General features: G+C 49.7%; 1 protein-coding gene across 1 annotated transcript in view; it reads left to right on the forward strand.

Annotated features, from left to right (window-relative positions):
• IGDCC3 (immunoglobulin superfamily DCC subclass member 3) overlaps positions 1 to 25,840 on the forward strand; it is a 113,304-nt gene that overhangs the window by 40,884 nt on the left and 46,580 nt on the right. Inside the window, exons 3-4 of the mRNA XM_074600033.1 lie at positions 22,516 to 22,660; positions 25,356 to 25,486. Coding sequence (XP_074456134.1) covers positions 22,516 to 22,660; positions 25,356 to 25,486 — 276 coding nt within the window. The remainder of the gene's footprint in view (positions 1 to 22,515; positions 22,661 to 25,355; positions 25,487 to 25,840) is intronic.

The raw sequence follows: 25,840 nt of genomic DNA on the forward strand, positions 1-25,840 counted from the left end.
AGTGAGCTTCCCAACAAGCCCCCGGCACAGCCATCGCCTCCGACACATCTGGTACTACCAAAAGGAAAATGCATAAGACCTGTAACCCTTGCCTGCAGTAGCTTAACAATACCTCTGAGTATTGCTTCAAATACATATAATAAGTCTGAACTAATAAAGTAACGAGTTTATGAGCTTTTTAAAGATTTTACTAGATAAATGGAGGGCCTAATAACATGATTCGATTTCTTAATATAAACAACGTATTTGCTGGTGCCTCTTAAAATATTCCTAACTTTAACTGCAGAAAATCCAGCGTATGATTTATATTTCTGGCTGCTGGAAGCTCTGGCTTTCATTATCTGTATATGCCGCAAATCCAATTATGTAATATCATTGAGATAAGGCATGTAATGTTTCACGTCTAATTGTTCTAACATGCAAATTTTTTCCAAAGCTGGCAAGCGTTAGGTTAAAAGGAAGGCAGGGGCTGCCTTTCACGGGTGTAGGTTACGTGGGTGGAATCAGGCACTCTGCAGGCACTTGGATGTGTCGACCTGCTTCTGGCTGGGTGCGTTGTGCTGCAAGGTCTCTGAGAAGCAAGATGCTGGTTTTTGGGTGAATAAAGCATCAGTTAAATGCAACCGAACAGCAGCCCTTGCCTGGATGGGGAAACCTCTGTACGGCTGCAGAATATTTCACTGATCCAAGCATTATGACTCATATTTTTCCCTACGAGGCCCCTACCTTGGGGCTTGTTAATCCCGGTGCTTTGGTGTGAACGGGACAGCTTGAGTGTACAGCCTCCTTCCCCTTCCCAGCAAACGGCTGTGAAACCAGTGTGCGTGCTGAATGTACCCCCAGCAGACAGACCGTGCCTTGCCTGGCTGCCACTTCAGAGCACCTGTGGATTCACTGTATTGGATCCAAATTTCACACTTGTTTTCTAGGTGGTTTTCATCCAAAGGTAGGAAAGAGACCACGGACCTGTGGGAGTTCTGGTACATCTTCTTAAACAGTAGCTAATGTGCTTTGCCCCTTGTTTCTGGCCTTAGTTATTATTATCACTGTCTCTGAACATCTTTGGACACGTGTGTGTCCATCCCAGACTGTGTAGGCTTACCTTTTGAGCTGTGCCCTTGCCCCTTCCCATGATGGGGTCCCATCTGGCATGTGCACCAAGGTTTCACAGCCAGAGCAGGTGAGAAGGCGGGCAGGGCTGGAAGACACTCAGATCTCCCCTATTGCATCTTCAGAATGCAATCAAGGAGCACATCCTGACATGGGAAGAGGATCTTGTAAATGGATGTCACCTGGGAGACCCCCAATCTTCATCCTTGGGACCAGCACAGACAATTACATTAAGACTTACCCCCATGAAGCAGAAGGGCTGGTAGCAGCATGCGGTAAATCGGAGGGTTTCATGCAGTCTGCTGACCTTTAGCTTGTGCTTGAGGAGTGCTTAGTCTCTCTGGAAGGGAGCAGAGAGGGGATCTATATGGGTTGGTGGCTTTTGATGGCCTTGCTTGTTGACTGCAGCACAAGGGCACTTGGAGATGTGTCAAAATATAGCTTTTCTGGTAAGATTTCTATTAGAGCTGGTTGGGGGAATTTAAAACAATCGATTTAACAAAATGCTGGGGTTTTTTTGGCCCGATCCACTTGCGTACATGAACTCGTCCTACACATTGGATGGAAAATGCAGGCAGATCTTGCTTCTTCCCTATCAAATTCTCAGCCCTTGCTTTTCCCTCTGGCCATGCACACCGTCCCTGCCAGGTTTCGGTGCTGCTGTGGTGTCGGTGACACCGTCCAGCCAGCGGTTCTGGTCCCGGTATTTGGCTCTTTTGAGGGAGGTTCCCACTAGCTATCTTACAGCTACTGGGCATTGTGCTCTGGATGTGAATAGGTCCCATTCAACTTTGTTTTATTCATCATCAGCAAAGCATGAAATTACGGTGGAAATGCTAATAGATTTCCTAAGAACTTAGTATCTACTTGGGTGAAACAGTTATTTGTTGACTAATTAGCAAGTTAATTGTTTTATGCTTTATTGAGGTCGGGTTGCTATTTTAATGTAGAGGGAGGTGGTGTGTGCTCTTCTAAACAAGACTCTACTTTAACGAGCGCTTATTATCATCGGTTGGGCTAAAGAAGTGTAGGGAAAGGTTAACGGTATCTCCAAAAGGAGCTTTTCCCTATCTGTTTGCCGTGTGCTAAGCCAGGATCTGAGCAAACTTGTGGTCCAGGCCAAGTGTGTCTGGGTGTCACATGCGTACCCTGCAAATGGCTCGGACCTTTCGGCAGGTGAGGTGTGCCCAGTTGGACCTGCAATCGGGTGTTTGCTTTTGGAGCTCTTAGCAATGTTCGGGCACATGTGGCGTGCTCTAACCTGAAGCAGCGCTGCCTGAAGTGCCTGTTAGGGGTTTTTGCGCTGACCTCTGCAAACCTTTCAGAAGCAGGGAGGAAAGGGCTGGTGTTGCTCAGAGCCATACCTGGAGTTCGCTGTAGAGCATGAGTCTCCCAAGAAATGATTTTGTAAACCCGGTCATCTCTCATGACGTGGACACCTACGCCGTGCTTTGTTTTCCTGCCTGCTCTCTGATTTGGAGCCAGATGGATGAGCTGTTCCCGGGAGCCAGGATGAATCCTGCTGGGGTGCTCAGCTTTCTCCGAGACCATTAATGGGGTAGGTTTCCCAGCTCCCAGAGCTGCTCACAAGCTTCGGGCACGCTAATTAAAACCATTCCTGACATAAAAAAGGCATTTTGCAGAAAGAAAGGAAAGACCTCTCCTTCCTGTAGTTTATGATTGAATGTATGAGTAACCTGGCCTTGGGTTTCTGGGGCATGAAGTCTTTTCCTTGGCTTGATTTATGTGATTTTTAAAAAAAAAAAAGTTTCCTGCCCTCCTCCTCAGTAGCTTTCTTCCCCCTTTCTTCCCCCTCCTGACCCTGTGCTTGTGGCCAGGAGAGGTTTCCTGGATTTACAAACAGCCTTAAAAGTTATCCATGTGTGGATGGAGGCAGTAGGGGACCATGGAGGAAGGCTCCTCCAGGGTGGTTAAGCCATATTGCTTTGGATATTTTTTTGCTCTTCCGCGTTCTTCCTCTCCATCTTCCTAATTAGGGCTTTGTGGTAATTACCTGCCTTGGCCAACCGTGTCCTTTCTCAGTTAGCGCAGCCCCGGAGCTGTGATGTGAATCAGTGGGTTTGTGCCTCTTCTCGCTCATCCTGCTGGGCTTGTCTCCCATGTGGGGAGGGAGCATTTATAAAGTATTACTCCGTGCTGGGCAGCATCACAGGGAAGACCACGAGAAAGGTTATTGCTTGCAGCCAGCCAGCCAGTTTTGTGCTGATTCTTCCTCCTTCCAGCTGGAAATATAGTGTAGAAATTACTGATACCTGTTGGGTTTATGCGTTGCACTGATGACCCTATGCTTTTTGGAAAAATTGCTGTCATCATCTGCCTCCGAGGATCTACAAGGCTGCTCTGCAGTCTCAACGGTTTTGCCCATACACCTATACCAGTTTGGCAATCCTGGAAATGCAGAGGTATGGGTCAGAAGAGCTCTGTTCCTGCTCTCCCGCAGTCTGTCCAGTAACCAGAGCAGTTTGTCCTGGCACCTGCAGTCTGTGCCGAAACCAGCGGTCGTACAGAGGGATGTGCACGTAGACCTGTCCATCCCATGGCCAAATTTGACTGGTTTTCAACTCTTTCCCTAGTGTAAAATGAAGCTGCAAATGGCAGGATGGCTGCCAGGAAATACAATACCAGACCATTGTGGAAAAAAAAAAAAAAAATCAAACAAAATAGGACTCAAACCAGCCAATAAACCCCATCTTAGTTGCCTTTATTTTATTAGTTGCCTTTATTTTTTTCCTGGAGTGGCCAGATAGCTTTTAAATCTTGGCAGTGGGACTTTTGCTGTTCTGTGTCCAATTGTGTCCTTCTGCTTGCATTGACTGGCAAGAACAATCCCTGGGCAGCGAGCGAAGGGGAGTATTTTTGCAGCCTGCATCCAAGTGTGACTCCAACGTTTCACGCCACCACCTGAGCTAGGACAGGCTGTGAATACAGATCGTGCCGCTCCTTTACCTGCTTATCCCAGGCGTCTCGTTGGGAAAAGGGACCCGCCTGCTCAGGGGCTGTCAGGGAATTGGGTTATAAAAGTTTTATTAGTGAAGCAGAAAGATATTTCCAGCCTTACTGTTCCTTGGGAAATAAGAGAAGAAAAGACCGGTCATGTTTTGTCTCTTTATTAGATTGGGAAATCATCTATAAAGCAGAAGTGTATTTGAAACCGAGCCCCCATGTCTCTCATTAATGCTGAGTCAGCAGCATCCAGCCGGTTGGTTGGAGGGTTTGCATGATGAGGGGCTGCGAAGGGGTCCTGTTATAGCGGGACAGGTACTGGAGAGCCCCAAAGGAGCCAGATGTGAGGCAAGAGGACCAGAGCCGCCAGCCCAGGCGGTCCTGCGCTCAGCCCCTTGCAATTCCTTGCACCAACGCAGCCAATATTCAACTGTGGCAATCTGCAGACTGGGAAAACTCGGCCTTGGGGGAAAATACCTGCCTGGCGGGTAGAGGGGGGCTTGTGCGTACCCAGTGGTTGTTGGTAAGACACTGAGGGATACCAGCGAACCATAAAATGTCCTTAAAAGTAGCAAGTCCAAGTAAAGCTATGCGGCTTAAAATTGTTTATCATGTCGTACGCCAGGGCTATTAGTCCCCTTCTGTGCTTCCGTCAGGCAGCATGGCAACCAGCAGTGAAGTTTTATCAGATATTAAAACCTTCTTTTGAAATTTCTCCTGAAGCAGAATGCTAAATCAACCTCTTTGTGTTGTTTTGGTTTTTTTTTCCCTTGTGCTGTTTCCTGCCTGGCAGCGTTACCTTTGCTTCCATTTCTCTCTCTCATTTTCCATCAGCTCTATCTGTAACCATTTTGTGTTTTATTGAGCATGAATGAATGGTGATGCCTTTTAGATGAGTGATATTTTCATCTGAAGATGCTTGTTTAATATAAGCCTCTGCTCAGCTGTGTATCCCAATGGTGTTTTGTGTTTACCAACAGATTATTTCAACTAGCTTGAATTTGGAGGCAAATTAATTGCATGGAGAGGTTTTCTCCCATTCTCCCACCCCAGCAAAAATTCTGCTTCTCTTCTGGTGGGATGTTGCAGACCTGGAACATGATTCGGAGGCAGCATGAGCTATGTAAAAGCCCATTGCTCCTGGGGCTGAGTGTAACCTATGCTTACCATATGCTACCACCCTCCCCTTTAGGTAAAATGGGGGTGTTTCTGCCTCCCTGCAAATGATAGCAGCTCTACAGAGCAGAGACCGTAATCGCTCAAGCTGCTGCCGCGTGGGTCTCTGTGCATTTGGGAATAAAATTTTCCATCTGTGGGAATAGGTTGTGAATCCGAAGTCATTAGAAAGGGTCTGGGTTTACCCTTGGTGCCGTAAGCAGGAGCTCAGCTGTCAGCGACAGTGATGGATCTCCGAATACCTGCTTGGTGCGAGGCATTGCTGCCACCCCAAGAGGTTCTCTGGGCTGTGCAACAGCAGCTGTTACCTAAGGATGCTGAAATGTGCCTGAGTTGCAAAAATTTGGTTTTTCTTTGGCCCGAGGTTTGGCACAACAATTCTCTGGAGGTCTCTGCTGGTTGAGTTCACCCTGGGGAGATACATGGCTGTTTTTTGGCACTGGCGATAAGCAGGCTGCTGCTTACATGCAAAAAGCCAGCGAGGGCATCATTTGCCTCTGTCGTGCCGGGGTGCAAGGCAGTGTGCGTGAGGCTGGCTGCAGGCAGGCAGTGCTGCTCTCTGTGTGGCACATGCCTTAGTGAAACCACAGCAGTGAGATGCTCCTTTGATCCTCCCAGGCTCTTCTTTGCCTGCCTCTGAATTAACTCCGCTGCCTCTGATCCCCAGCTCGGGCCGCTGCGGAGCTAGATTCCTGTCAGTTCTCTGAAGCTGGTGATGGAGGGGAGAAGCAAAATCCCTTCCTGAAAGTTGACTTTTCTGTTTGTGACTAAATAGAGAGGGCAGATCTTTTTGCATGCTCCAGCCAGAGCTGAGTTCCTTCAGAGAGCTCCAACCTGGGTCCAGTCCTGTTCAATATATTCATCAATGACCTGGATGAAGGGATGGAGTGCATCCTCAGCAAGTTTGCTGATGACACAAAGCTGGGAGGGGTGGTTGACACACCAGAAGGCTGTGCTGCCATACAGAGAGACCTGGACAGGCTGGAGAGTTGGGCGGAGAGGAATCTTATAAAATTCACTAAGGGCAAGTGTAGGGTGCTGCACCTGGGGAAGAATAACCCCCTGCGCCAGGACAGGTTGGGGCTGACCTGCTGGAGAGCAGCGCTGTGGAAAGAGACCTGGGAGTTCTGGCGGACAACAGGATGACCCTGAGCCAGCAATGTGGCCTTGTGGCCAAAAAAGCCAATGGCATCCTGGGGTGCATCAAGAAGAGTGTGGCCAGCAGGCCGAGGGAGGTCATCCTCCCCCTCTGCTCTGCCCTGGGGAGGCTGTATCTGGAGTGCTGTGTCCAGTTCTGGGCTCCCCTGGTCAAGAAGGACAGGGAACTGCTGGAGAGGGGACAGCAAAGGGCTACCAAGGTGATGAGGGGACTGGAACATCTCTCTGATGAAGAAAGGCTGAGGGATTTGGGTCTCTTCAGTCTGGAAAAAAGATGACTGAGGGGGGATCTCATCAACACTTATAAATACTTAAAGGGTGGGTGTCAGGAGGATGGGGCCAGGCTCTTCTCAGTGGTGCCCGGTGACAGGACAAGAAGTAACGGGCACAAACTTGAGCATAGAAAGTTCCACCTAAACAAGAGGAGGAACTTCTTTCCTTTGAGGGTGGCAGAGCACTGGAACAGGTTGCCCAGAGAGGTGGTGACGTCTCTGTCTCTGGAGACGTTCCAACCCCGCCTGGACGCGTTCCTGTGCCACCTGCTCTGGGTGACCCTGCTCTGGCAGGGGGTTGGACTGGGTGATCTCCAGCGGTCCCTTCCAGCCCTATGATTCTGTGATTGTGACCTGCATCTTGTGCCACAGAAACATCATTAGATACCAATCAGCATACCCAGATGTCCCCAGGGTAGCACCCCAAGAGCTTTCGGAGGCACAGGTCTCTGCATTGGCCTCAAAGCCCACTGCCATGTTAGAAGCAGGGGAGGAGGTGGGATCTCATGTCCCCCACGGGCTGAAGGTTGGCTCTCCAATATGCTTTTCCATGCCTGAGAAGTGTTGTGTATCCTTAATTCCCTGTGGCGCTTGTTCTCTTCTTGCTCCTCATGCAGGGCAGGGGCTGGAGCTGGACATCGTGTCCTCGACAAGGTGCTCAGCCAACCCTTTGCTACCCCAGGACAGCACTGAATTTTCCCTTGTGATTCCAGGCTCTGGCACCCTTATTCAGTACCATAGTGCTTAGGGAAATCAGATATTCATGGCAGTAAATGGTCCTTTGGGGCGATGAGTTCTTTGGGGTCCACCCTGCCGAAATCAGCGGGGTTGCTCTCGGGGAGAGGTAACTGCTGTCGAACCTGGCCCTGAGCACTCATATCAACATCTTCATCCCCTTCCCTGCGTATACCCCATGCACAGCAATTTCCTAGCTGATCTGCTCCATTAGGGCATTAGAGGAACACTAGTTAATGAGGCTGGTTTTGAGCGCGACGTATCGGGCAGGCGGTGTTCATCGGGGCTGTCCCCGCTGCTGCAGAATTTGCATCTGGCCGGCGTTGTGCATCTCGCAGTCGAGCTGCGAGCGCGTGGTGAAAAGGGCTGCGCTTCCAGATCCCCTCGCCGACAATTCGTCTTGCAAATGAGGAGAGGCAGCTCGCGTCCGCCCCGGTCCCGCTTAATACGATGGCTGGGCTGTAACTCCGGGCTGGCACGGGCTTCGTGACACGCTGCAGACGGCTCACGCCGCTCTCTCTGCCACCGTTCACCAGCCAAATTTCCAGTGAGCAGGCCACGCATCTGCATTAATTTAGATGGTTTAATGTGGGGAGATCGTCAGCTTGATTTCCCCCGTGGCTCTGGGAGTCAGCTGGGGTGCCGGGGCCTCCCATTAGCGGTCCAGCCCGGTGCCAGATGGTGGGTGATGGCTTGCGAAGGCTCCGGAGCTGACGTGCCCCATTGTGCGAGAGCACAAAAGCAAGCCGGGCTGGATTTTTCCGCCCTCCCCCGCCCCGACTTCTGCTTTTATTTTCTTTTGGTGCTGTCACCCTCACAGCTAATTCCTGGAGCTCTCTTTATTTATTTATTTCATTTCATGGTGGGAAGGGCTGTGAAGCTGCTGGTGATGTTTTCCATGCGGATGCCTTTGCCTTGGCCAACGCGAGTATGTTACAGACTTTGCTATTTCCCATTTTTTATTCTCTGCCTGAATGTGCACGTGGGGTGTGTGGTCCCGTGTGCATGCACATCCCCACAAAATCTCTTCCTGGACAATTTGGTCACATAAACAAGTTCTTCGGGGTACCGTAGTGGGTCACCTGGGGAACCATTATGTGCCACAGGGGTTTGTTAAGACAGATTGAGTCGCCATCCTGGATATTTCAGGTGTCCCAGCAGTTTTTCAGCTCTCTAGCAGTTTACAATTACACGTTTGTTACTGAGTTTTCGTCTCTTTTGTTAATACCAGAGGGGTGCCTGTTTTGAGGTGCAAGTTTTTTTTCTGATGAAGATGCGCATTTCGGGAGAGAGAGGACTGATTCCTCAGGCTCGGTGCAGGAGGGGCTGAACATCCCTGCGGGGGCCCCCTGAAGATCAGGCTTACGGGGCTTTGGCTCTGATTTCCCCAGTGTGCTGCAAACACTGGGGCAAAGCTCAAGTCTGGAGCTCAAAATCAGGAAAAGTGCCCCCCTGCAGCCCCACCGTTCAGGCACAGCATTTGACCTCTGCCTGCTCTCTAAAACCCACATCGCTTTTGCGGTACTGCTGTTCCTTGATGTTTAGCATCGCTCCAGCCCAGGCAGGTTTCCACACTCAAGTGCACATCCCAAACCCTTAACAAACTTTAATTAAAATGAAATCTCATGATGACAGGGGGCTTAAGTAGCTGAATGTTGTTAACCCTGGCCTCTGGACAGGGAATGTGGGACAGCAAGTGCATGGGTGGGGATGGGGACGGAGGAGTCCCAGGTGAGAACGCCCTCTCCCGCAGGTGCACCCAGCCAGCAAAACCAGGGAGACTTTGCAGAAGAGACACGGTCACATCCCTCCTCTGTATTGTAGCTGGGTAGTGGCAGGTTTGTATGGCTCTCCCATCACTGACAGCCTCTGAAGGCAAATAGTGATATTTAAATTTGGATTGCATGGCTGCTTAAGTGCCCAGCCTTTCTTCTAGCTCTCCTTCCTTTGGCAGGAGCTGCGGGCGCTGAGCCCTTCTCCAGGCTGAGCGTCAGGTGCTGGGTTTCTTATCAAGTTCTCCTCTTGTCTTTTGTTCATCACACTGAGTTTTGCTGCCAGGGGGGTGTTTGGAACTGCAGGTGTGGAGCGATGGAGGGTGTAGGGACTTGGTGCATCTGCAGAGTGTTTATCTGATGGTTGCCACAAGCCTGCAGGGGAATCTGTGTCCCCTAGTCAGGGGACCACTGCTGGGGGAGTCTGGGAGCCTGCCCACCTTGACCTGTCGCGTTTGTGCTTCTTCATGTGTTTGTGCAGCCTGAAGCTCATTTGGCTAACATATTTGCAAATTCCACAGCAGGAAATAACACAAGCTGTTCCCATCTTTTCTCCCAGCAAATCGATAGAGCCCCTCCTTGTAGCCGTGTGAGCTAGTAGTTATCCCATCTGGGAGCATCCCTTGGGAATTGCGCTCTTCAAAGGCTTCTGGAGCCTCACTGCCCTCACCTCATGGTACCCAGGGCTTCTCGTCGTATCCTGTTCTCATAAAGGGTACCAGAGGTCTTTGAGAAGAGAGGAGGGATGCTACCTGAGGTTACCGCTGTTTGTCTAATCTATGACAAAAAAGCAAAAGAATATAAATATCTGAAGTATATATCTGGATGTATAGATCTGAAGTATGTATCTGGATGCCTTAGCAAAGTGTTGAAAGCTGAAATTTTATTTTGCTTGACTCCTTTTAAAAATTCCCAATAAAAAGGACTTGGTTATTTCTCCTTGCCAGTAAATGCGTAGGCAAAATACTGTATTTGGTTGTGACACAGTATGGAGATTGGATGATGGCAGATCACCGATACATCACTCTCCTGTAGGCACGGTGACTGACATATATTTCTAACATATAGAAACCTGCTGTTGTAAACCATCATATATGCAGACAACACACCCAGCGAGCGCGGCCTTACCTGGTGTGGCTGTACGTACAACAAACTGCAGAGCCGTATGATGGCTTTGCAGTAAATCGGTGCATCAACTCTTTCTGTTGGTTTTCTTCCTTGATGTGACACTCTGGGACCTTTTAGTGCCGGTGGTGGTCTCACAGGCAGTGTTGTCCCACCAGCCACCACCGCTGCTCGGCATGTGCCGGTAAGGATGCTCTGAGCCGGGAGCAACACAGCAGGGCAGCGGGAGCATTGCCTCCCTGACCCACCACTCTTCTCCTGCCACCTCTTTTCAATGAGTCCTCAAAGGTAATGAGTGTAATTTGATATACCGGGCCAAGGGTGAGGTGTCGCTGTGAGTTTGGGAGATAAGCCTCCCCGCTTCTTATCAACAAGAAGCCAGTCCTCCCTGGAGAGCTGTGTTTTCTGGAATGCATCCATGCTCCTCGGGTTTGGTGATTGTCTGGTGATAGCGAGGAAGATAAAGATGGTGAGATTTGTGGTTTGTAACTCTGACATCACTTCCTTCCTCTGTGTGACCGGCCTCCCCCTCCTTCTTAACTGTTCTCCTGTGTCCTCGCTTTTGTTTGTCTGTTCGCGTGCTTGGGGACGGGGATGTGTCTCCCAGTCATATTTAGGACCCTGTGCAGTACGTGGGGAGGAGAGAGGGCTTGCTGCGGGTGCAGAGGTGCTTTCAGATGGAGTGGCTGCTTCCTGTGGACCTGGTGTGAAATGTAAGCTCTTACTTTGTTGTGGGAACGGGTCTCTGGAGGGACCCCCGCTTATGGAGGCCAGCCCACGTTACTGCCTGTGCTGTGTCATACATGCACATGCACGCACATACGTGCACGTGTACGCACTCTACTGTGTATATGCTGACAAGCGATGCTGGGGTACAACCCCAAGTACAACCATCCCAGCAGAGGCGCAGGAAAGGACTTAATACTCGCTGGCTCATGCACAGAAATACAATCCCTGTCTCCTCCGAGCTCCCGGAGAGAAATCGGTGAAAACATCAAACCACACGTCCTGTACAGTGGGGCTGATACGCCGGAGCTATGAACTTTCTCTTTGAGGCGGTAATAGTTTGGCTAGCAGCCAGGAGCGGCAGCCGCGAACGGAAAGGGGGACTTCCAGAGATAAGCTATTTTCAGCCAACGGGGCTTCTCGCCGCGAAATAAATAGAAAAAGGACGAGCTCTACGTTTGCGGTCATGTGTCCTGCTTTCGTGGATTTGGCCTATTTTCTGAAGAATGGCTGTAATTCAGCTTGAATTTCCCCTGGATCGCAGCCAGCGAAATAGGAAGCTGTTGCTATTGCCAAGGAGCGAACAGGAATTTCTATATGTAACTCAGCCACAGGGATGAGATGACAGCTAACGGCTTAGCCGCTGCTAGGAGGAAAAGCAGACCTTGGAGGAAGCTGGATTTTCTCAGTATGAGAGTGGCTCAGTCCTCTCTACATCTTCTTTGATATTATCACCTTCAATCTGGATTGGGCAACATCGTAACACAGTATCTGTGTGCACCACCAAAGGATGGGAGCAGACGAGCCCTCAGCATTTTGGAAAATCACCTGCATTTGAGTGAAATTCAGAGTTAAAATGGACAGAAAGGAGCTTTAGAGCAGTTCTTTGTAATGCTAACTCCGTGCCCGACTTGCTCTATGTCTGTGCTTGGGACCTTTGGCCTCTCCTCTCTCCTCCCCATGTGCACAGGGTGTGCTGAATACTTCCCTTGCAATGGTGTGAGGTGGCTCCTCTGCATGAAGTGATGGAAATCCAGCCTTTCGTGATTTTTTTTCTATTTTAATAGCTTCTTTAGTCAATGTGCGAACCATTTCCACCTCTATTTCATTCCTTAATAAAGAAGAGGGGGCAGTTTATCCTGCCCGGCAGAAAGTATGGAGGTGGTGAAAGCCATACTGTTCTGAAGGATTTAAACTTAATTTCTGTTGGACAGAGAGACCGTTGTTCAGGTTCCTTCCTCTCGCAGGCAGGGCAGCCGCCTTTCTCCCGAGCTCTGGCTGCCTCGGGTCTACAGGGAACCTTTACCTTGTGTCTTCGCGCAGCTCTTCCCCTGGCCGGACCCTGTGCTGCTGGGAGGTTTGCAAGTCTGTAATGGTTTGGAGTCTGAGGGGCTCAGCTGAGACTCACGCCTGCCGTCCAGCCCGTGCTGTGTAATGGGACACGGCAGAGAGGTGCGTCTAGGTACCACGGAGTCCGTCGTGTCTGACTGCCCGCTCCTTAACGTAAGCCTGAATCTCTCTTGTGCTGTGCTCCGGCTTTTGCCGAGGGCTGAGATGCTTCGTTTTATGCACCGCAACACCTTGGACCACCAGGTTCGATAAAAAGATGCAGGGCATCACCTTGGAGGCAGTCCCACCTCCTCCAGTCACTCCTCCAGCCGCTGCCCGAGGGGGTGTATCAATTTGGACAGTGGGTACCACAGCACACAGGCAGAATGGGCTGTAGCTCAGTTTTCTATGGACTCGGTGGTCCCAGCCGTGCAGGAGCAGCCTGAGGGCCGTGGCTCGGCAGCACCGAACGCTTGCTGAGCTCCTTTGCCCGGGCAAAACTCCCACCACGGCGGGGCTGACCCCGCTGCAGCAGAAGGGAAAATGAAGAGTGAATACCAGCACTGGTGCTGTTTGCTGTCGGCCCGATAAAAATGGCACCTTGCCCAAGTCTTCTATAAATCACAGGTTCCATTCGGAAAGGAGTTTTCTGTGGTAATTAATGAGCCAGTATAAAGACATTAAATGGGGAATGTGTGGTGATAGAAAGGCTTGTCATTCACTGAGCCATCTTCCCCCATGTGAATAACCACGAGGGAACAAAGGCCAAACTCCTTATAGACTGAAGTGCACTATCTCTGATAGCTGGGAATGAAGTAATTCTCTGAAAATAACAAAGGCACAGTGAAATACATTAGTAAACTAATTACAAGAGAGCTGGTAAAAACAGATGCTGAAAATTTAAAGCTATTATTGGAATGATTGCTAGCAGAAAAATGGGGGCTGACAACAAAAAATTAAAAAATGCATCTCATTTAAAATTCATTAGCCTGTAAATCAGGACAGCTCCCTGTCTGAAAGCGGGGCTGATGGCATTTCCATGGGCAGCCGTGATGAAAAGCTTCCTTTCCTTCACCTTTCTGGATTCCACCATCGCGTCTGGAGATGCCGAAACGAAGCGTGCCCTCATTGGCAAGCACAAAAAACCAGGGATGGCTGCTGGCTTTGCAGACCGGGAGGTCTGAGCAGGAATGTTTCTACCTAGAGCTGTTGCAAGGGCTGCAGCGGGACGGGATAAGGCCTCTTGCTCGGACGGCTTGCTGCCTCTCCGAGCTGATAAAAAGCAGGATTGCTTATCCGCGTTCGGTGTTGGAAGCAGTTGGCTGTGAATAAAGTGGTCCAGGGCCAAAACCGGCTGCGCGGCGGCTTCCTCTTGTACCATCTCCATCAATATTTGGGAGAGGGATGGAAAACATTGTTATTGTGCAACAAATCAAAATGGTAACTATGTAATTTGTCTTAATTGTGTGTGTTGGAGTAGGAGCTCCGGATGGAAATCTGGCAGGAGAGACCTGCCTGCTGCCAGCGCGCTGCACGCTTTGCTTTGCCCTTGCCGAGCCAGCCTCTGCCAGAGACTTGCTGGACAGCTTGCCCTTCAGTTTCTCATGATTTCAGGGGTCTGCAGGAGCACTTGAGTATGGCAATTCATAGGTATTTTGCAAAGACCAAAGGCGTGCGTCAGAAGAAAGCCTGGGAGGTGGCGAGGTCCTGAAGAAGCTGTTGCCTGAAGCGGAGTGAACCGTGGATGCAACAGGAGGGAGCATCCTGTGATGCTGGAGGGGAGCCCTGCTTTGGGTTGATGGAACCTTGTGTGATGCTGGGGTTTCATAAGTAGTCACCCCGCAGAAGCACAGGAGCCCTTCGTGGTGACTTGCGCCACTGGGCAGGTGTGACAGCGGCCAGTGTTGCCGGGCCAGGATGACCCTTGGTAGGGAAGCACTGTAATGATGACAGATGACCTCCTCTTGCACTGCAGAATCGCTGGCCCCCATGTGCAGTTCGCCCAAGCAAATTAAGAGTTGTTTATGACATTTAATACTCTCCCTTCCCTCCGGCAGCAGGGCGGCAGGACCACGGGTTTGGCTTCACAAATGGTCGCCTCAGGATACACTAAACGCTGTCATGAGCCAGAGAGCAATTTCGTCTTGAAAAATTACTGCAATAGCGCTCCATGATAAAGGTCTCTCCTAGCGATGCCTCCCTCTTCGCCAGAAACTTCTTCTCTCCCTGAAACCAATTTGAAAGCGCTAAAGGGGCTGTTTATTAGTCTATTCCCCTGCAAAACAAGAGGGTGCTGGAAGACGAATAATCCCCTTGGGCTGTCTGCTGTGCTGCTCTGCGTAGCAGGTAACATGATGGGGTGCTGCCGTGTGCTCTGAACACGGAGGGAAGTGAGAAATTTGGTCTGTGGGATTGCTGAGATGTGTCTTTTGAAGTGATTTATAAGGAGCAGCATTGCCTTGCGGGTAGAGTGTGCCATTGGTACTCAAGGGATGATGTTGAATTGTGACCATGGGTGTTACTTTGCGTCCTCTGTGCCTGTCTCCCCTTCTCTGTAAAGTGACCGATATGTTTATAGGAAAGGTTTGAGGATGCTCAGACAGTCCTGATTGCTTGCTGGGCTTTGGAGAGGGCATTTATGCTGATGCACTGGGACTCGCTGCTCCTTATTTCCAGGCTGGGATGATTTCTGGCTGCAGCTGCGTTGCAGGAGGTCGTGGGTCTGAGCAGGCAGCATTTGGGCAGTGCTGTTGCACAGTGAAAGACCAGCTGCTTTTGGGGGTTTCTCCGGGCACAGGCAGCTCCCCTGGTGCTCTCTATCCTCCCAAGTCAAGACAGCGAGGGTGGTGGGGTGTCGGATGTTGGGGATGCTCCCTGGCACGCTGTACCGGAACAGTGCGGGCACGGTCTCTCTCTGGAGCGATAGCACTTTGTGAGCTTTATAGAAATTGTGAGGTACTTCAGTATAAAATAGCCCTTGGGGCGTATGGCCCCTGTTTATTTCCATGCATGGTGCAGAGACTGCATTTAGCCAGACAAAATTCTTTCACACTCATGGGAGAGTACCCCTGCATCAACAACTGATGGTGTTGTAGTTATTTTGCCAATAACCAAGCTATAATCGATACCGTAAATCTCCTAAACATTCTTTAGGACTGGGAGACGGGCTTGGAGGCACGTGTAATTGTGCGGGAGAGGTTGGGGTGTGCTGGTGACGGGGAGTGCGTTCAAGGGAGCCTCAGGAAGAGGAGCGGAGCTGCAGCACAAGTGTTTGAAGGTTTTCCAGGTGCCACAATGAAGTCCCTGCAGGGACAACCCATCCTCCTCCTCCCAGCCCTGGTCCTTTGCTAGTGCAGGGAGGGCAGAGCAACCAGGGACCCTTGAGCACGTTCCCCCTGCCCCCTGGTCTGTGAGCAGTGGAGATGTGTTCATTATCTTCGGAGGATATTTATCATCCCTACGCAGAAGCAGCCCCCGTAGGGCTCTGTGCTTTTTTTTCACTTGCTTCTCAAAGCACCACAACAAATAGTAAATCACGAGTCCACCGGTGCTGCTCGTTGCGGTGCGGCGGGGAGGTGACCTGAGCTGGGTTTGGCCCACAGTCATTTCGTGTGTTATGCAAAAAATTGAGAAGCCGCAGTGCCAGGTCAGGCAGCAATTTGCCTCCTGGTGGACTTAAGTCACAAAGCGGTAGGGGTTTTTTCCCCCCTTCCCCTTGTAAAATATCTGTTGCATGTTCCCTCCCGTGGGCAGCTGCTATGTCCCACTGCGAGGCATTAGCTCGGTTGTCTCCCTTTCATCCCCATCCCAGGGGCTTAGGGCAGGGGGAAGAAAAAACAGGCCAGGTGGAGACTTTGTTCCTCAACCAGAGAAGTCCGTCTGAGGGGGCGTCTTCTCAACCTCGTTTACATTATTTCACTCAGCTTTGATTGAGTGTGATACCAACGGAGACATGAGGATGCAAAATACAGAGGGTGGAGAGCCTGGACCATCGTCCCTCCCTGCTCTGAGCAGTCGTACCAGCTCCAGGGGGAGAAACTACAGCCAAAGCAAAAGAGAAATAGGCGTTTGTTTGCAAATATTGCAAATAAAAAGTGTGCAGGACTGACCCTCTTTCCCTCTACGCCTGCCCAGCACAGAGCAAAACGGGGCTTCCTCCCTCTCTCATCTCGCCACGGATTTTGGTTCCTCTTCAATGAGCTGCATTCCTCCAAAATGTCTTCCTTGCTTCAAACTCTCCTGACTCTCGCAGACCATTTTCTTTTGAGATCTGAGGCTCAACGCGGACAATAGAGATTTGGGATTTTCACCCCTCTGATTAGTAGGCAGAGGCAGAGGGGATTTTCCTCTGTGCTGGGAGAGGCACGGCTGGTCTTTAATATTTCCCTCCCTTTCCAAAGGCGAGAGAAAGGCGATTTTTCTTCCCTTTAGATGTGAGCAAAGGCCCCTGCTCCTGCTACTCCTGGAGAATTAAATAGATAAATGGGCGGCGCTGTTGTTCACGCTTCACTATGCACAAAGCAACTTGCATTCAAAATTGGGCTCATGGCAGTTCAGCAACAACCTCGCACAATAGCATCATTAGACACGCAGGGCCGGCTCGCAGGCGCGGAGGCTGCTCTGCAGCTGGAGTAGCCACCGGGCTGTTGTGATGTGGGCTTTTTTTTATCTTTATAAAAATGCATCTTAAAAAAAAAGTATATATAGGGAAAGAAGATGCAGTGTCTTTTTCTTAAAGACTTGGGAAAGCGTCCCTGTTTGAAAGCAGGGGGAAGAGAGGAGAGGATGGGATTTGTGGTGTCTGTACGCCCCCCATCTTTTGTGCTGGCTCTTCCTTGCAGGGAAATCCTCCATTTCCAGAGTATGGAGGGAAACAAATAGGACACCTGTATCTGCTAAGCCTTCACCTGACTCCTTCATGAAAATATTCCCCAACATGTTGATGACTTAATGGTGAAGGCTCCATTCATAGAATCATAGAATTGTCAGGGTTGGAAGGGACCTTATCAAATCATAGAATTGTCAGGGTTGGAAGGGACCTTAAAGATCACCTAGTTCCAACCCCCCTGCCATGGGCAGGGACAACTCCCACTAGATCAGGTTGCTCAGAGCCCCGTCCAACCTGGCCTTGAAAACTTCCAGGAATGGGGCTTCCACCACCTCTCTGGGCAACCAGTTCCAGTGTCTCACCACCCTCATGGTGGAGAACTTCTTCCTAACATCCAGTCTGAATCGTCCCATCTCTAGTTTTAATCCATTCCCTCTAGTCCTACCGTTACCCGACATCCTAAAAAGTCCCTCACCAGCTTTCTCGTAGGCCCCCTTAAGATACTGGTAGGCCACTAGAAGGTCTCCTCGGAGCCTTCTTTTCTCCAAACTGAACAACCCCAACTCCCTCAGTCTGTCTTCATAGGAGAGGTACTCCAGCCCTCTGATCATCCTCATGGCCCCTCTCTGGACACGTTCCAGCACATCCGTATCTTTCTTGTAGTAGGTCACTTAAGCCAGGAGGGAATGGAAAAGGATGTAATCCGTCTGCTTGCTGTGGGGTAGGGAAAGTGTTTGGGAAGGAGTTGCAGTGCCAAGGAAGATGGGGGATTAATAAATCTCACAGATACTGAGGGCTGGTTCTGCTGGAGCTGTCAGCCTGATTTGAGAGTGGTTTAGCTTGGGTCTTAATTTGCATGGTGGCTGTTGTGTTTTAAAAATGACCCTGACTTCTGCTGACCTGAGGGGAAATTCAATTTTATTAGTAAGTTGAAAAATTCAGTATGAAAATGAGCAGCTGTTGCCAGCATCAGGATGGAGCCACTCTTGGAAGGGATCGGCTCTGCCCATGGCTTGTTCTTTCACACTGGGTGAATCTTTTGCCTCCCAGGCTTCACCTTCATCAGTTGTAATGGAGCTAACGAAGCTTGCCCTCCTTGGCAGGAGTGTCTGGGAGCCCAGGTACTGGAGGCATGTCCCATTAAACTCTTGTTCCTTGTACTTTGTTAACTTTGAGGCATTTTAACCGCATACCTGCATTGGAAGAGGTCTGAATTTAAGAGGTCGGTGGCAGCAATGTGGAGAAAGGGTCTTTGGTTACGGGCTGTTGTTTGTGAACTGCCTGGCGTCAGTGGTGGTGAGGATGTTCAGCTCCTCCCCAGCATCCTCTTGTGTCAGAGCCAACCTGGGTATCTCTTTCCCCATAAGTAATTTAAAAGCAAAAAGCCACGTGATTGCAGAACTAGCTTGGCTTTCCAGATGCTCTCCTAACACCAGGCTCGGCACAAAACCTTTCAAGTCTTCTCCCTCCCCTTGTGTCTACAGTTGATAATAATGTTTGCGTTTTAATGATTCTAACAGGCCTGGGATTTGCTTTGACATAACAAGTTAATGTTTTCTTTTTCTATATCAAATCTAGGTCAATCTCCAGCTTAGCACTAATGCTGTACTGAGCAAAAAAGGATTGGCCACTAATGGTTTCAATTTAGTTTTTCATGGAGTAAAGAAAATTTCACTCGATACCTATTTTCATTTTTATTCCATTGGCCTTTCCACAGGGCCTGTTAGGATGGAGAGAGTGTTTGCACTTCGATTAGGGGAGACACGACAGACTCGTTTGATAGAACAAATCCTCTGTGAATATGGATGAGGATAAGAGCTGCTGCTCACCTGTGGTGTGTCTGTAGGACATGCCTTCAGGGACCCTCTCTTCCCAGAGAGGGTTAGCTGGTGGGGATCCCAAGCACGGGTTTCTCTTTAAGGAAGAGCCTCAGCTGTCGTCTAACCTCATCTTAGTTGAGGTCCTCTGTGATACAACATGGGGGAAGAAGAGATAAAGAGTAACTCCTCTTATGTGTCAGTGTGGCTGTAGACAACTCAATCTGAATCTAGACTTGACCAACATCTTTGAGAGAAGGCGCACCCATGCCTGAGGTATGGGAGGGCTGCTCGGACCATTCCCCGTCTGCTGTCAGCCCATTTTATTTTGTTTTTCCCTGCCCTGTGCTGGTCTATGTGTACCATGGCCAAAATCCAGGTGTGATGATAGTAGAAGCTCTGAGACACCGTGGCTTGGAGCATTAATATGGAGCAATGAGTGTGTGTGCGTGATTTGGGTCTGATTTTGTGGCTTGATGACTACCCTGTGCTCACTGCGTGTGTGTGGACGGTACTGTGCTACACATGGAGATGGCAGAGGGAAGTTAAATGGGAACAGGATGACACTCACCCTCTCTGGTGACAGTACAAAGGGGCCTGGAGCAGGACCAGTCCCTCCGTTGGCACGTGGATGCCGCACTGCTGGACGACAGAGACCGCAGGCAGAAGGATTAGAGGGTGCCTTCCCTCTTAGGAGCTGGCGGGTGAATATTGTGATTGCATGTATTTATTTTTAAAATGATTATGGCCATTAGCATAGAAATGAGATGCAGCTCCCTGGCTGCTGGCCAACCCCACCGGGGCTGGTGCGCAGCTCTTCTCCGTGGCGGCTGAAACAATAGCACCCGGCTGATAACGGGGGTCCTGGGGTCTGCTGCTGAAAGACAAGTGACAAATAGGAGCAAGCGCTCCTCTGTGTGAGTTTCTTACAGTCAGTTGGGACGTACATACAAATCTCATGTGGGTCAGCAGAGGTTTAGCCCCTCCGAGCGATGCCCTGTAAAGCAGTTGCGCTCCTGTCCCTCTCCTCTCCTTACACCCAGTGATTTATTTCCAGGCTGGAAACAACATCCCAGGTAATCACTCGCGTTCAAGTTTTGTTGCTGTTTTACAGGAGATGCTACAAAAGCTTTCGTCTCTGCAACTGTAAATAAACTCGTAAACCTGTGTTAAAAATAGCATTTTGTAGCTCAGTGCATGAATTTTTAATGCATCTTCTGCAAACCAGCTGGTCTTGGCAAGGGTCACAGTGTTTCCTAGGCATTTAACATAAAACTGTGCTTCAAAGCCACATTATAGGGTCATTGAAGAGTAATATTTTACTTAACATCCTCATAACTGAATTATTTATAACTTCCCATGTTTTATTCATGATAAATATTAATACTAGTGTCTTTAAGAGTAGAGGTTATTGCTGCAGTTTTACCTATAAGAGGTGATATTATTGAAATAAAGGAATGGCAATGAATTCTGTAGCCAGCAGAGTGAAATCTGTGCCGGGGCTGTTCTCATTCACACCTCCCTCTTCTTATCAACCCTGTCAGCCACCGAAAAACCTCAGCGCTGAGCATCTGTACGTCTGAAAGGAACTTTCCTGCAGGCATATGAATCTGCTGTTTTTTTTCTTTTTTTCTTTTCTTTTTTTTTTTTTTTTCCTTTATTAACAAGCTTTGTATCGTTCTCATTAATTCTTGGATTCATTTCTTGGTGAGAGTTCATGAGCTTTGGTTGCAAGATGCTCACCCTGGCCTGGACCTCCAAATGGCTGCCTTGAAATATTCTGCAGGCTCCTTCGAGCTCTCCTGCTGCAGGCACCCCCGGGCCTCCCATTTTTTGAAGCAACCCCTGCCACCTTGGAATGGGGATTGTCTGGTGTCGGAGACTTCCCCCCAGCAGCCTTTGGGCGCCTTCCCACATGGCTGAGTGCTCTGGGCCATCAGCAGTCTCATTTCATGGCTAAATGTGTATGAATTGGGTAAATTGCCATTCTGCCATGCGCTCCATCTCTTACCAGAGAGGATATTTGCATTCCCTTTTTCATCTTGGGAAAAGGAAGTGTATTTTTGCATCATCTTTCACCTTGTGCTGGTGTGCTCCCCTCTGGCTGGAGCATTGCACAGCCGCCTCCTGGTCCTGCTCCCCATCGGTGCATCCCGACGTGGCGCTGGCCGCCCATCCCACCCTCGCGGCTGCAAAACCTTCCCAACCCTACGGACGTGCGGAGCCCGGGCTTTGCCCCCTGTTACTCCGTCAGCTTAACAAATCTGCAGTCAGCGGGTTGAGAGCGGTGGTTGCGGGAGCAGTGCGGGTTAATGCAACACATATTTAATGTATGATTGCTAATGGCCATCTCCCATCTGCCTGAGCCCAACTGGAGTTTGCAGATGAATGATTAAGCTGCCCTGACACATAGGCAGCTTGTTCCTTAGCAGAGGTACATTCATTACACTTGGCGCATGTAAAAGGGGATGAGGCTTTCTCGCTGGGGAGAGGGGGATTATGGGGCTGGGGTGGCAGAGCAGGGGGCTCTCTTGGAGTTTATTTTGTATGATAATGTGAGAGATCTTCCTGCGGATGCGGCACTATAAATGAATCATGAGCTAAATAACCACTGGGATGTTTATTAGCTTCGAATATGTTTATTGCAGAGTCAACAGGCAGCACCTTCCAATTAATTAATAGTAATAATTACTGTATTATTTATGTAGCTCTAACAGCATGCCAGAGTCTTTCCGCACAATGGTTACGGCTGTGGCTGTGCTGAAACAGGCTGGTCTGTATCCATCCTGCGTGGGCACGCTGAGGTTTGTCCTTCGCTGTCAGGTGGTCCCAACCCCAAAGGCCTGGGTTTGCCGAGCTGCTGAGCTCTTGGCAGCTGCTCGTTCTGTCGACCGAAGCCTGTTGCTCCACAGCACGAGGATGTGACCGTTCCTTCTGTGGTGCTGGAAGGCAGAGTATGCAATGAGCTGGAGCGTGTGCCAGGCAGACATGGAAATCAAGGGCTGTAAGTTTTACTACGGTATCTGGGAGCTCTTTTGGTCAAAGTATTTAAGCAAAATAGTCAAGCCATGCACATCAGAAGATATTTACAGCAGATAGGACATTAGCAGCAACAGCCAAGATAGATATCTCTTTTCTGGTGTAAGCTTGGATCCAAAGCCTGCTGAAGCTGTTAAGAATGACCTTCGATAAGTGCCAGTGCAGCATCTGTGCATCTCGCTGCCCCAGTAGACCTTGCTGTGGAGCATGTGGGTCATGGAGCACCATCTCCTGTCCTGGTTGAGTCAAGCACTTCAAAGTGCAGCGGCAGACGTATAGCAAGAACTTGCCGCTAGTCTTGTTTCTCCATGCAGGAGGTTGGGCTGCAAACCAGCCTTCTGTTCTTGCATTGCAATCGCATTTGCTGTCTCTGGGAAATAGGGGTGTTTCCAAGTCATGTGAAGTTGTTGGCAGTGGATCTCTTTTCACCTGTGAATATTTTTGTCTTTCTTTGTGTCTTCCAGCGATGTCTGACTTCCACATCCACCCTCAGAACGCAGTGGTGGAGGAAGGTGGTGTAGCCAGATTCCAGTGCCAGATCCATGGCTTGCCTGAGCCGGTCATCCTCTGGCAAAAGAACCGCATGCCAGTCAACACAGACAACGAAAGGTAGGACATGTCCAAACCATGCACTGCTCTCATTTCTCCAGGTGGAAGAAGGTGGCCAGGCTTGCTCTTGCTCTTGCAGTTGTGCTAGGACACAGCTGATCAGGGCTGAGGGTCTTGGCCAGCGTTTCTGCCATGGAAGACTCTTTCAGTTAATGTTGCGGGTTCTCTGGGCTCCTTCTGGCAAAACACTGGGTAGAAATACTGCATCTCCCAGGAGATAAAGCCTGTTAGTTGATTTTGGAGGGGGTAAGGGCTTGCATTGACCTTCCCTGATCAGCCCTCCTCCAGGTTTAGTTTCCAGCATGAAGAGCCCACCCAGCAGTCCTGGCAGAGCTGGAGTAGCTTTGGCGTCCCTCATCCCTCCGTGGCTCCATTTTGTGCAACTCTTCCGGAGCCAGATCCATGACTTAGCATCTTGCATGTGGGTCCTGGACTCTTGCAAGCACTGAATTGCAACGTGGCTGCGCAACTTTCCTTCCCAGGTTGACTCCCTCGTGATGGTTTGTGTGTGGCAGCAGGGAAGCTCTGCAGAGAGCATCCCGCGGCACCCTGGGCTGCCGTTTCCCATGCAGCCCTCCTAAAGAGAAACCCCAGCTGCCCCCCTTCTCCAGCCTAGACGTGGGACGGCACGTCCTCGCTTCCTGTGTTTGACAGGCTGCTCCCTTCATGTCGGAAACGTCCCTCATCACGGTTTGATCCTCCGAGCGGCGGTGGGGCCCGGCGGAGGACAGGTGGCAGGAAACGCGTGCTCCGCGCCGGCAGCCTCTGGCGGTCCCAGCTGCAGCTCAGGAGCTGCACGACCGATGGTGGGAGACAATCGGTCACAGCACACCTCGATCGCGAATTGACGTCTGCGCATTGGGAATAGGCGAAACCAGGAAGCTGTAAATATTTTCCTGAAAGCCCCTATTCTTAAAAATGTCAGTTCTGAAGCAGAATGCAGTTGGGTGCTTTGGAGGCAGGAGAAAACATGAGGGCTGGAACAATGCCTGACCTTTTCAGCGTTGTGGTGAACTTACAGTAGAAGGACCCAAGAGGCCCAACCCTGCTGTGGAAAACTGCAACTGTCAGGTTTTGTTTTTCCTTGAGTTTTTCATCTGAGCTTTTTTTAGCCCGGCACAAGGTTGATTTGTTACACTTGATCTCCTCTGAAGGCTCCTTACTCACACAAATGCTGAACTGGGATGTGGCAGAGCAAGGCAAGTGGTCCGAGGTGCTATCAGCGGAAAGAAGGGGTGCAGAACTGGGCCTGATGCCTTGTGTGCATCCCGATGAGATGTTGCAGGACGGGTGAAGTTCCCTTGAAGTCCTTTCCACTTGAGCTCAGGGTCACAGCTCTGGAGATGGTCAGAGCTGTGGCAAGGATTTGAGTGTGACCAGGAATTCTGTTCCCCGAGACTGAGGAGCTCCAAAGCTGAGGAGACTGAGGATCTGCAAGGTCTCTCCAACCCAGAGAGCCCCAAGCTGCTTCTCCTCTGGGGCAGGGAGCTTGCCCAAGCCCTGGAGGACGTGCGCTAGGAGCAGTTTCCCTACGATCAGGTCCTGATTTTGAACAGATTTGGCTTTTTGTAGCAGTAAAGTTACTGGGAAAGGTTTTTATTGTCAGCTCAGTAGATTAATCTCTGACACCAACAGGCTTGGGTGATGAGGGTTGCTTCTCTAACTGAATTGGATTTCTGCATTAATCATGCTTGATGCATTTCTGCGTATAAAGTGTATATAAATTTGTATGCTGAGTCTTGCACTTGGAGGCTTTGAAGGCAGAATAATAGCTTTGGAATTGAATCTTCTAATGCTGTGGGCAGATTGTTAACAAAAATGAAGGCTTCTTGTGGTATAATTCATCCAAAACAATGGGCATTTTAAAGTCCCAGAGAGATTGCAATCAACTTTGGGACGTGTAAAACTGATTGCTCTCACGCTGCCACCGACACCGAGCCGCGCGTTTGGAACCCAGCGCAGGGAGCAGGTTATAGGCACTTAACCATATGCTGATGTGGAAAAAGATATTCTTCATCTTCCAGACGGAAATGGATTATTAACTCATCACAGTGTAATGACTTACTACCAGCCAATTTAAACACATGGTTGCCAAGCAACCTGTAATGTATGTATACATATATGTGTGTATGCAGGCATGATTTAAATGTACCTATGTTTTAAATACATAAAATATTTATTGGTATTTATGTATGCCCGCTCAATATGTATTTTAAACATGCCTTCCTACACATTCGAGGTTTTAAGGTCATGTGGGTTTGAGTCCTGGACCTGGAGCCGGGGATGTGGCGCACACGCTTCCCCTGTTGCTTGTCCATAGTCACTGTGCTTCAGGTGGTGAGTGATAACTCCCACGTCGGCTGTGTTCACAGGCAAATGCACTGCCAAAGCTTTTCCACGGGTCAAAAGAGGAAGCATCAGTCAGCCTTTCTTAAGGATGCCTCAGAAGATAAAGAAAGGGAACATAACCCCCTGTAAAAGAAGGCGAGAGGCTCAAATATAAAAAAAAAAATCTTAAGAACTGATGCAGTGATAAGCACGGACTCAGCCTGCCAGGGGCTGCGTCACTTGGGTGGTACTGGTGCCTCCGCACCAGATGTGGGGAGCCAGCCTGCCCCACGGCGTGGGTGTGCAGCCTGCTTTCACATCATGCCCTGCTTTGCAAGTTTTTGTTTCTGCTTTTCTCTTCCCACAGGTACACGCTGCTTCCCAAGGGGGTCCTCCAGATCACGGGACTGAGGGCAGAAGACAGTGGGATTTTTCACTGCGTTGCTACCAATATTGCTAACGTGAAGTTCAGCCGGGAGGCCAGACTCACCGTGTCAGGTTAGTACCAGTAAACACCGTCCTGACGTCTTTCCATCTTTTTATTCCCACTACTGGTCTGGACCAGGACAGTTAAAGAGAGCTTCGGGCTAACGGCACTGAGAAGCATCCCTTTGTCCAGCCATAGCACCTTCCTTGTTCTGGATTGTTCCTGCCAGATCAGTCCATTTGATTGATAGCAGATAAATCCGTCTCTCTGCCTTTAAATTAGTGCCAGTTTCTGGGCAGAGGAAGGATGGTGAGAAAATGAGTTACAGTAGCTTTGCATTAAATAAATTCTTTTGGAAATGTGGAAGATTCATCATTTCCTTATGAGACCTGCCCACTCTGGAAGTAATTGCAGCACGCAGGGTG

The sequence above is a fragment of the Larus michahellis genome, chromosome 9, assembly GCF_964199755.1.
Source record: "Larus michahellis chromosome 9, bLarMic1.1, whole genome shotgun sequence".
Classification (NCBI taxonomy): domain Eukaryota; kingdom Metazoa; phylum Chordata; class Aves; order Charadriiformes; family Laridae; genus Larus; species Larus michahellis.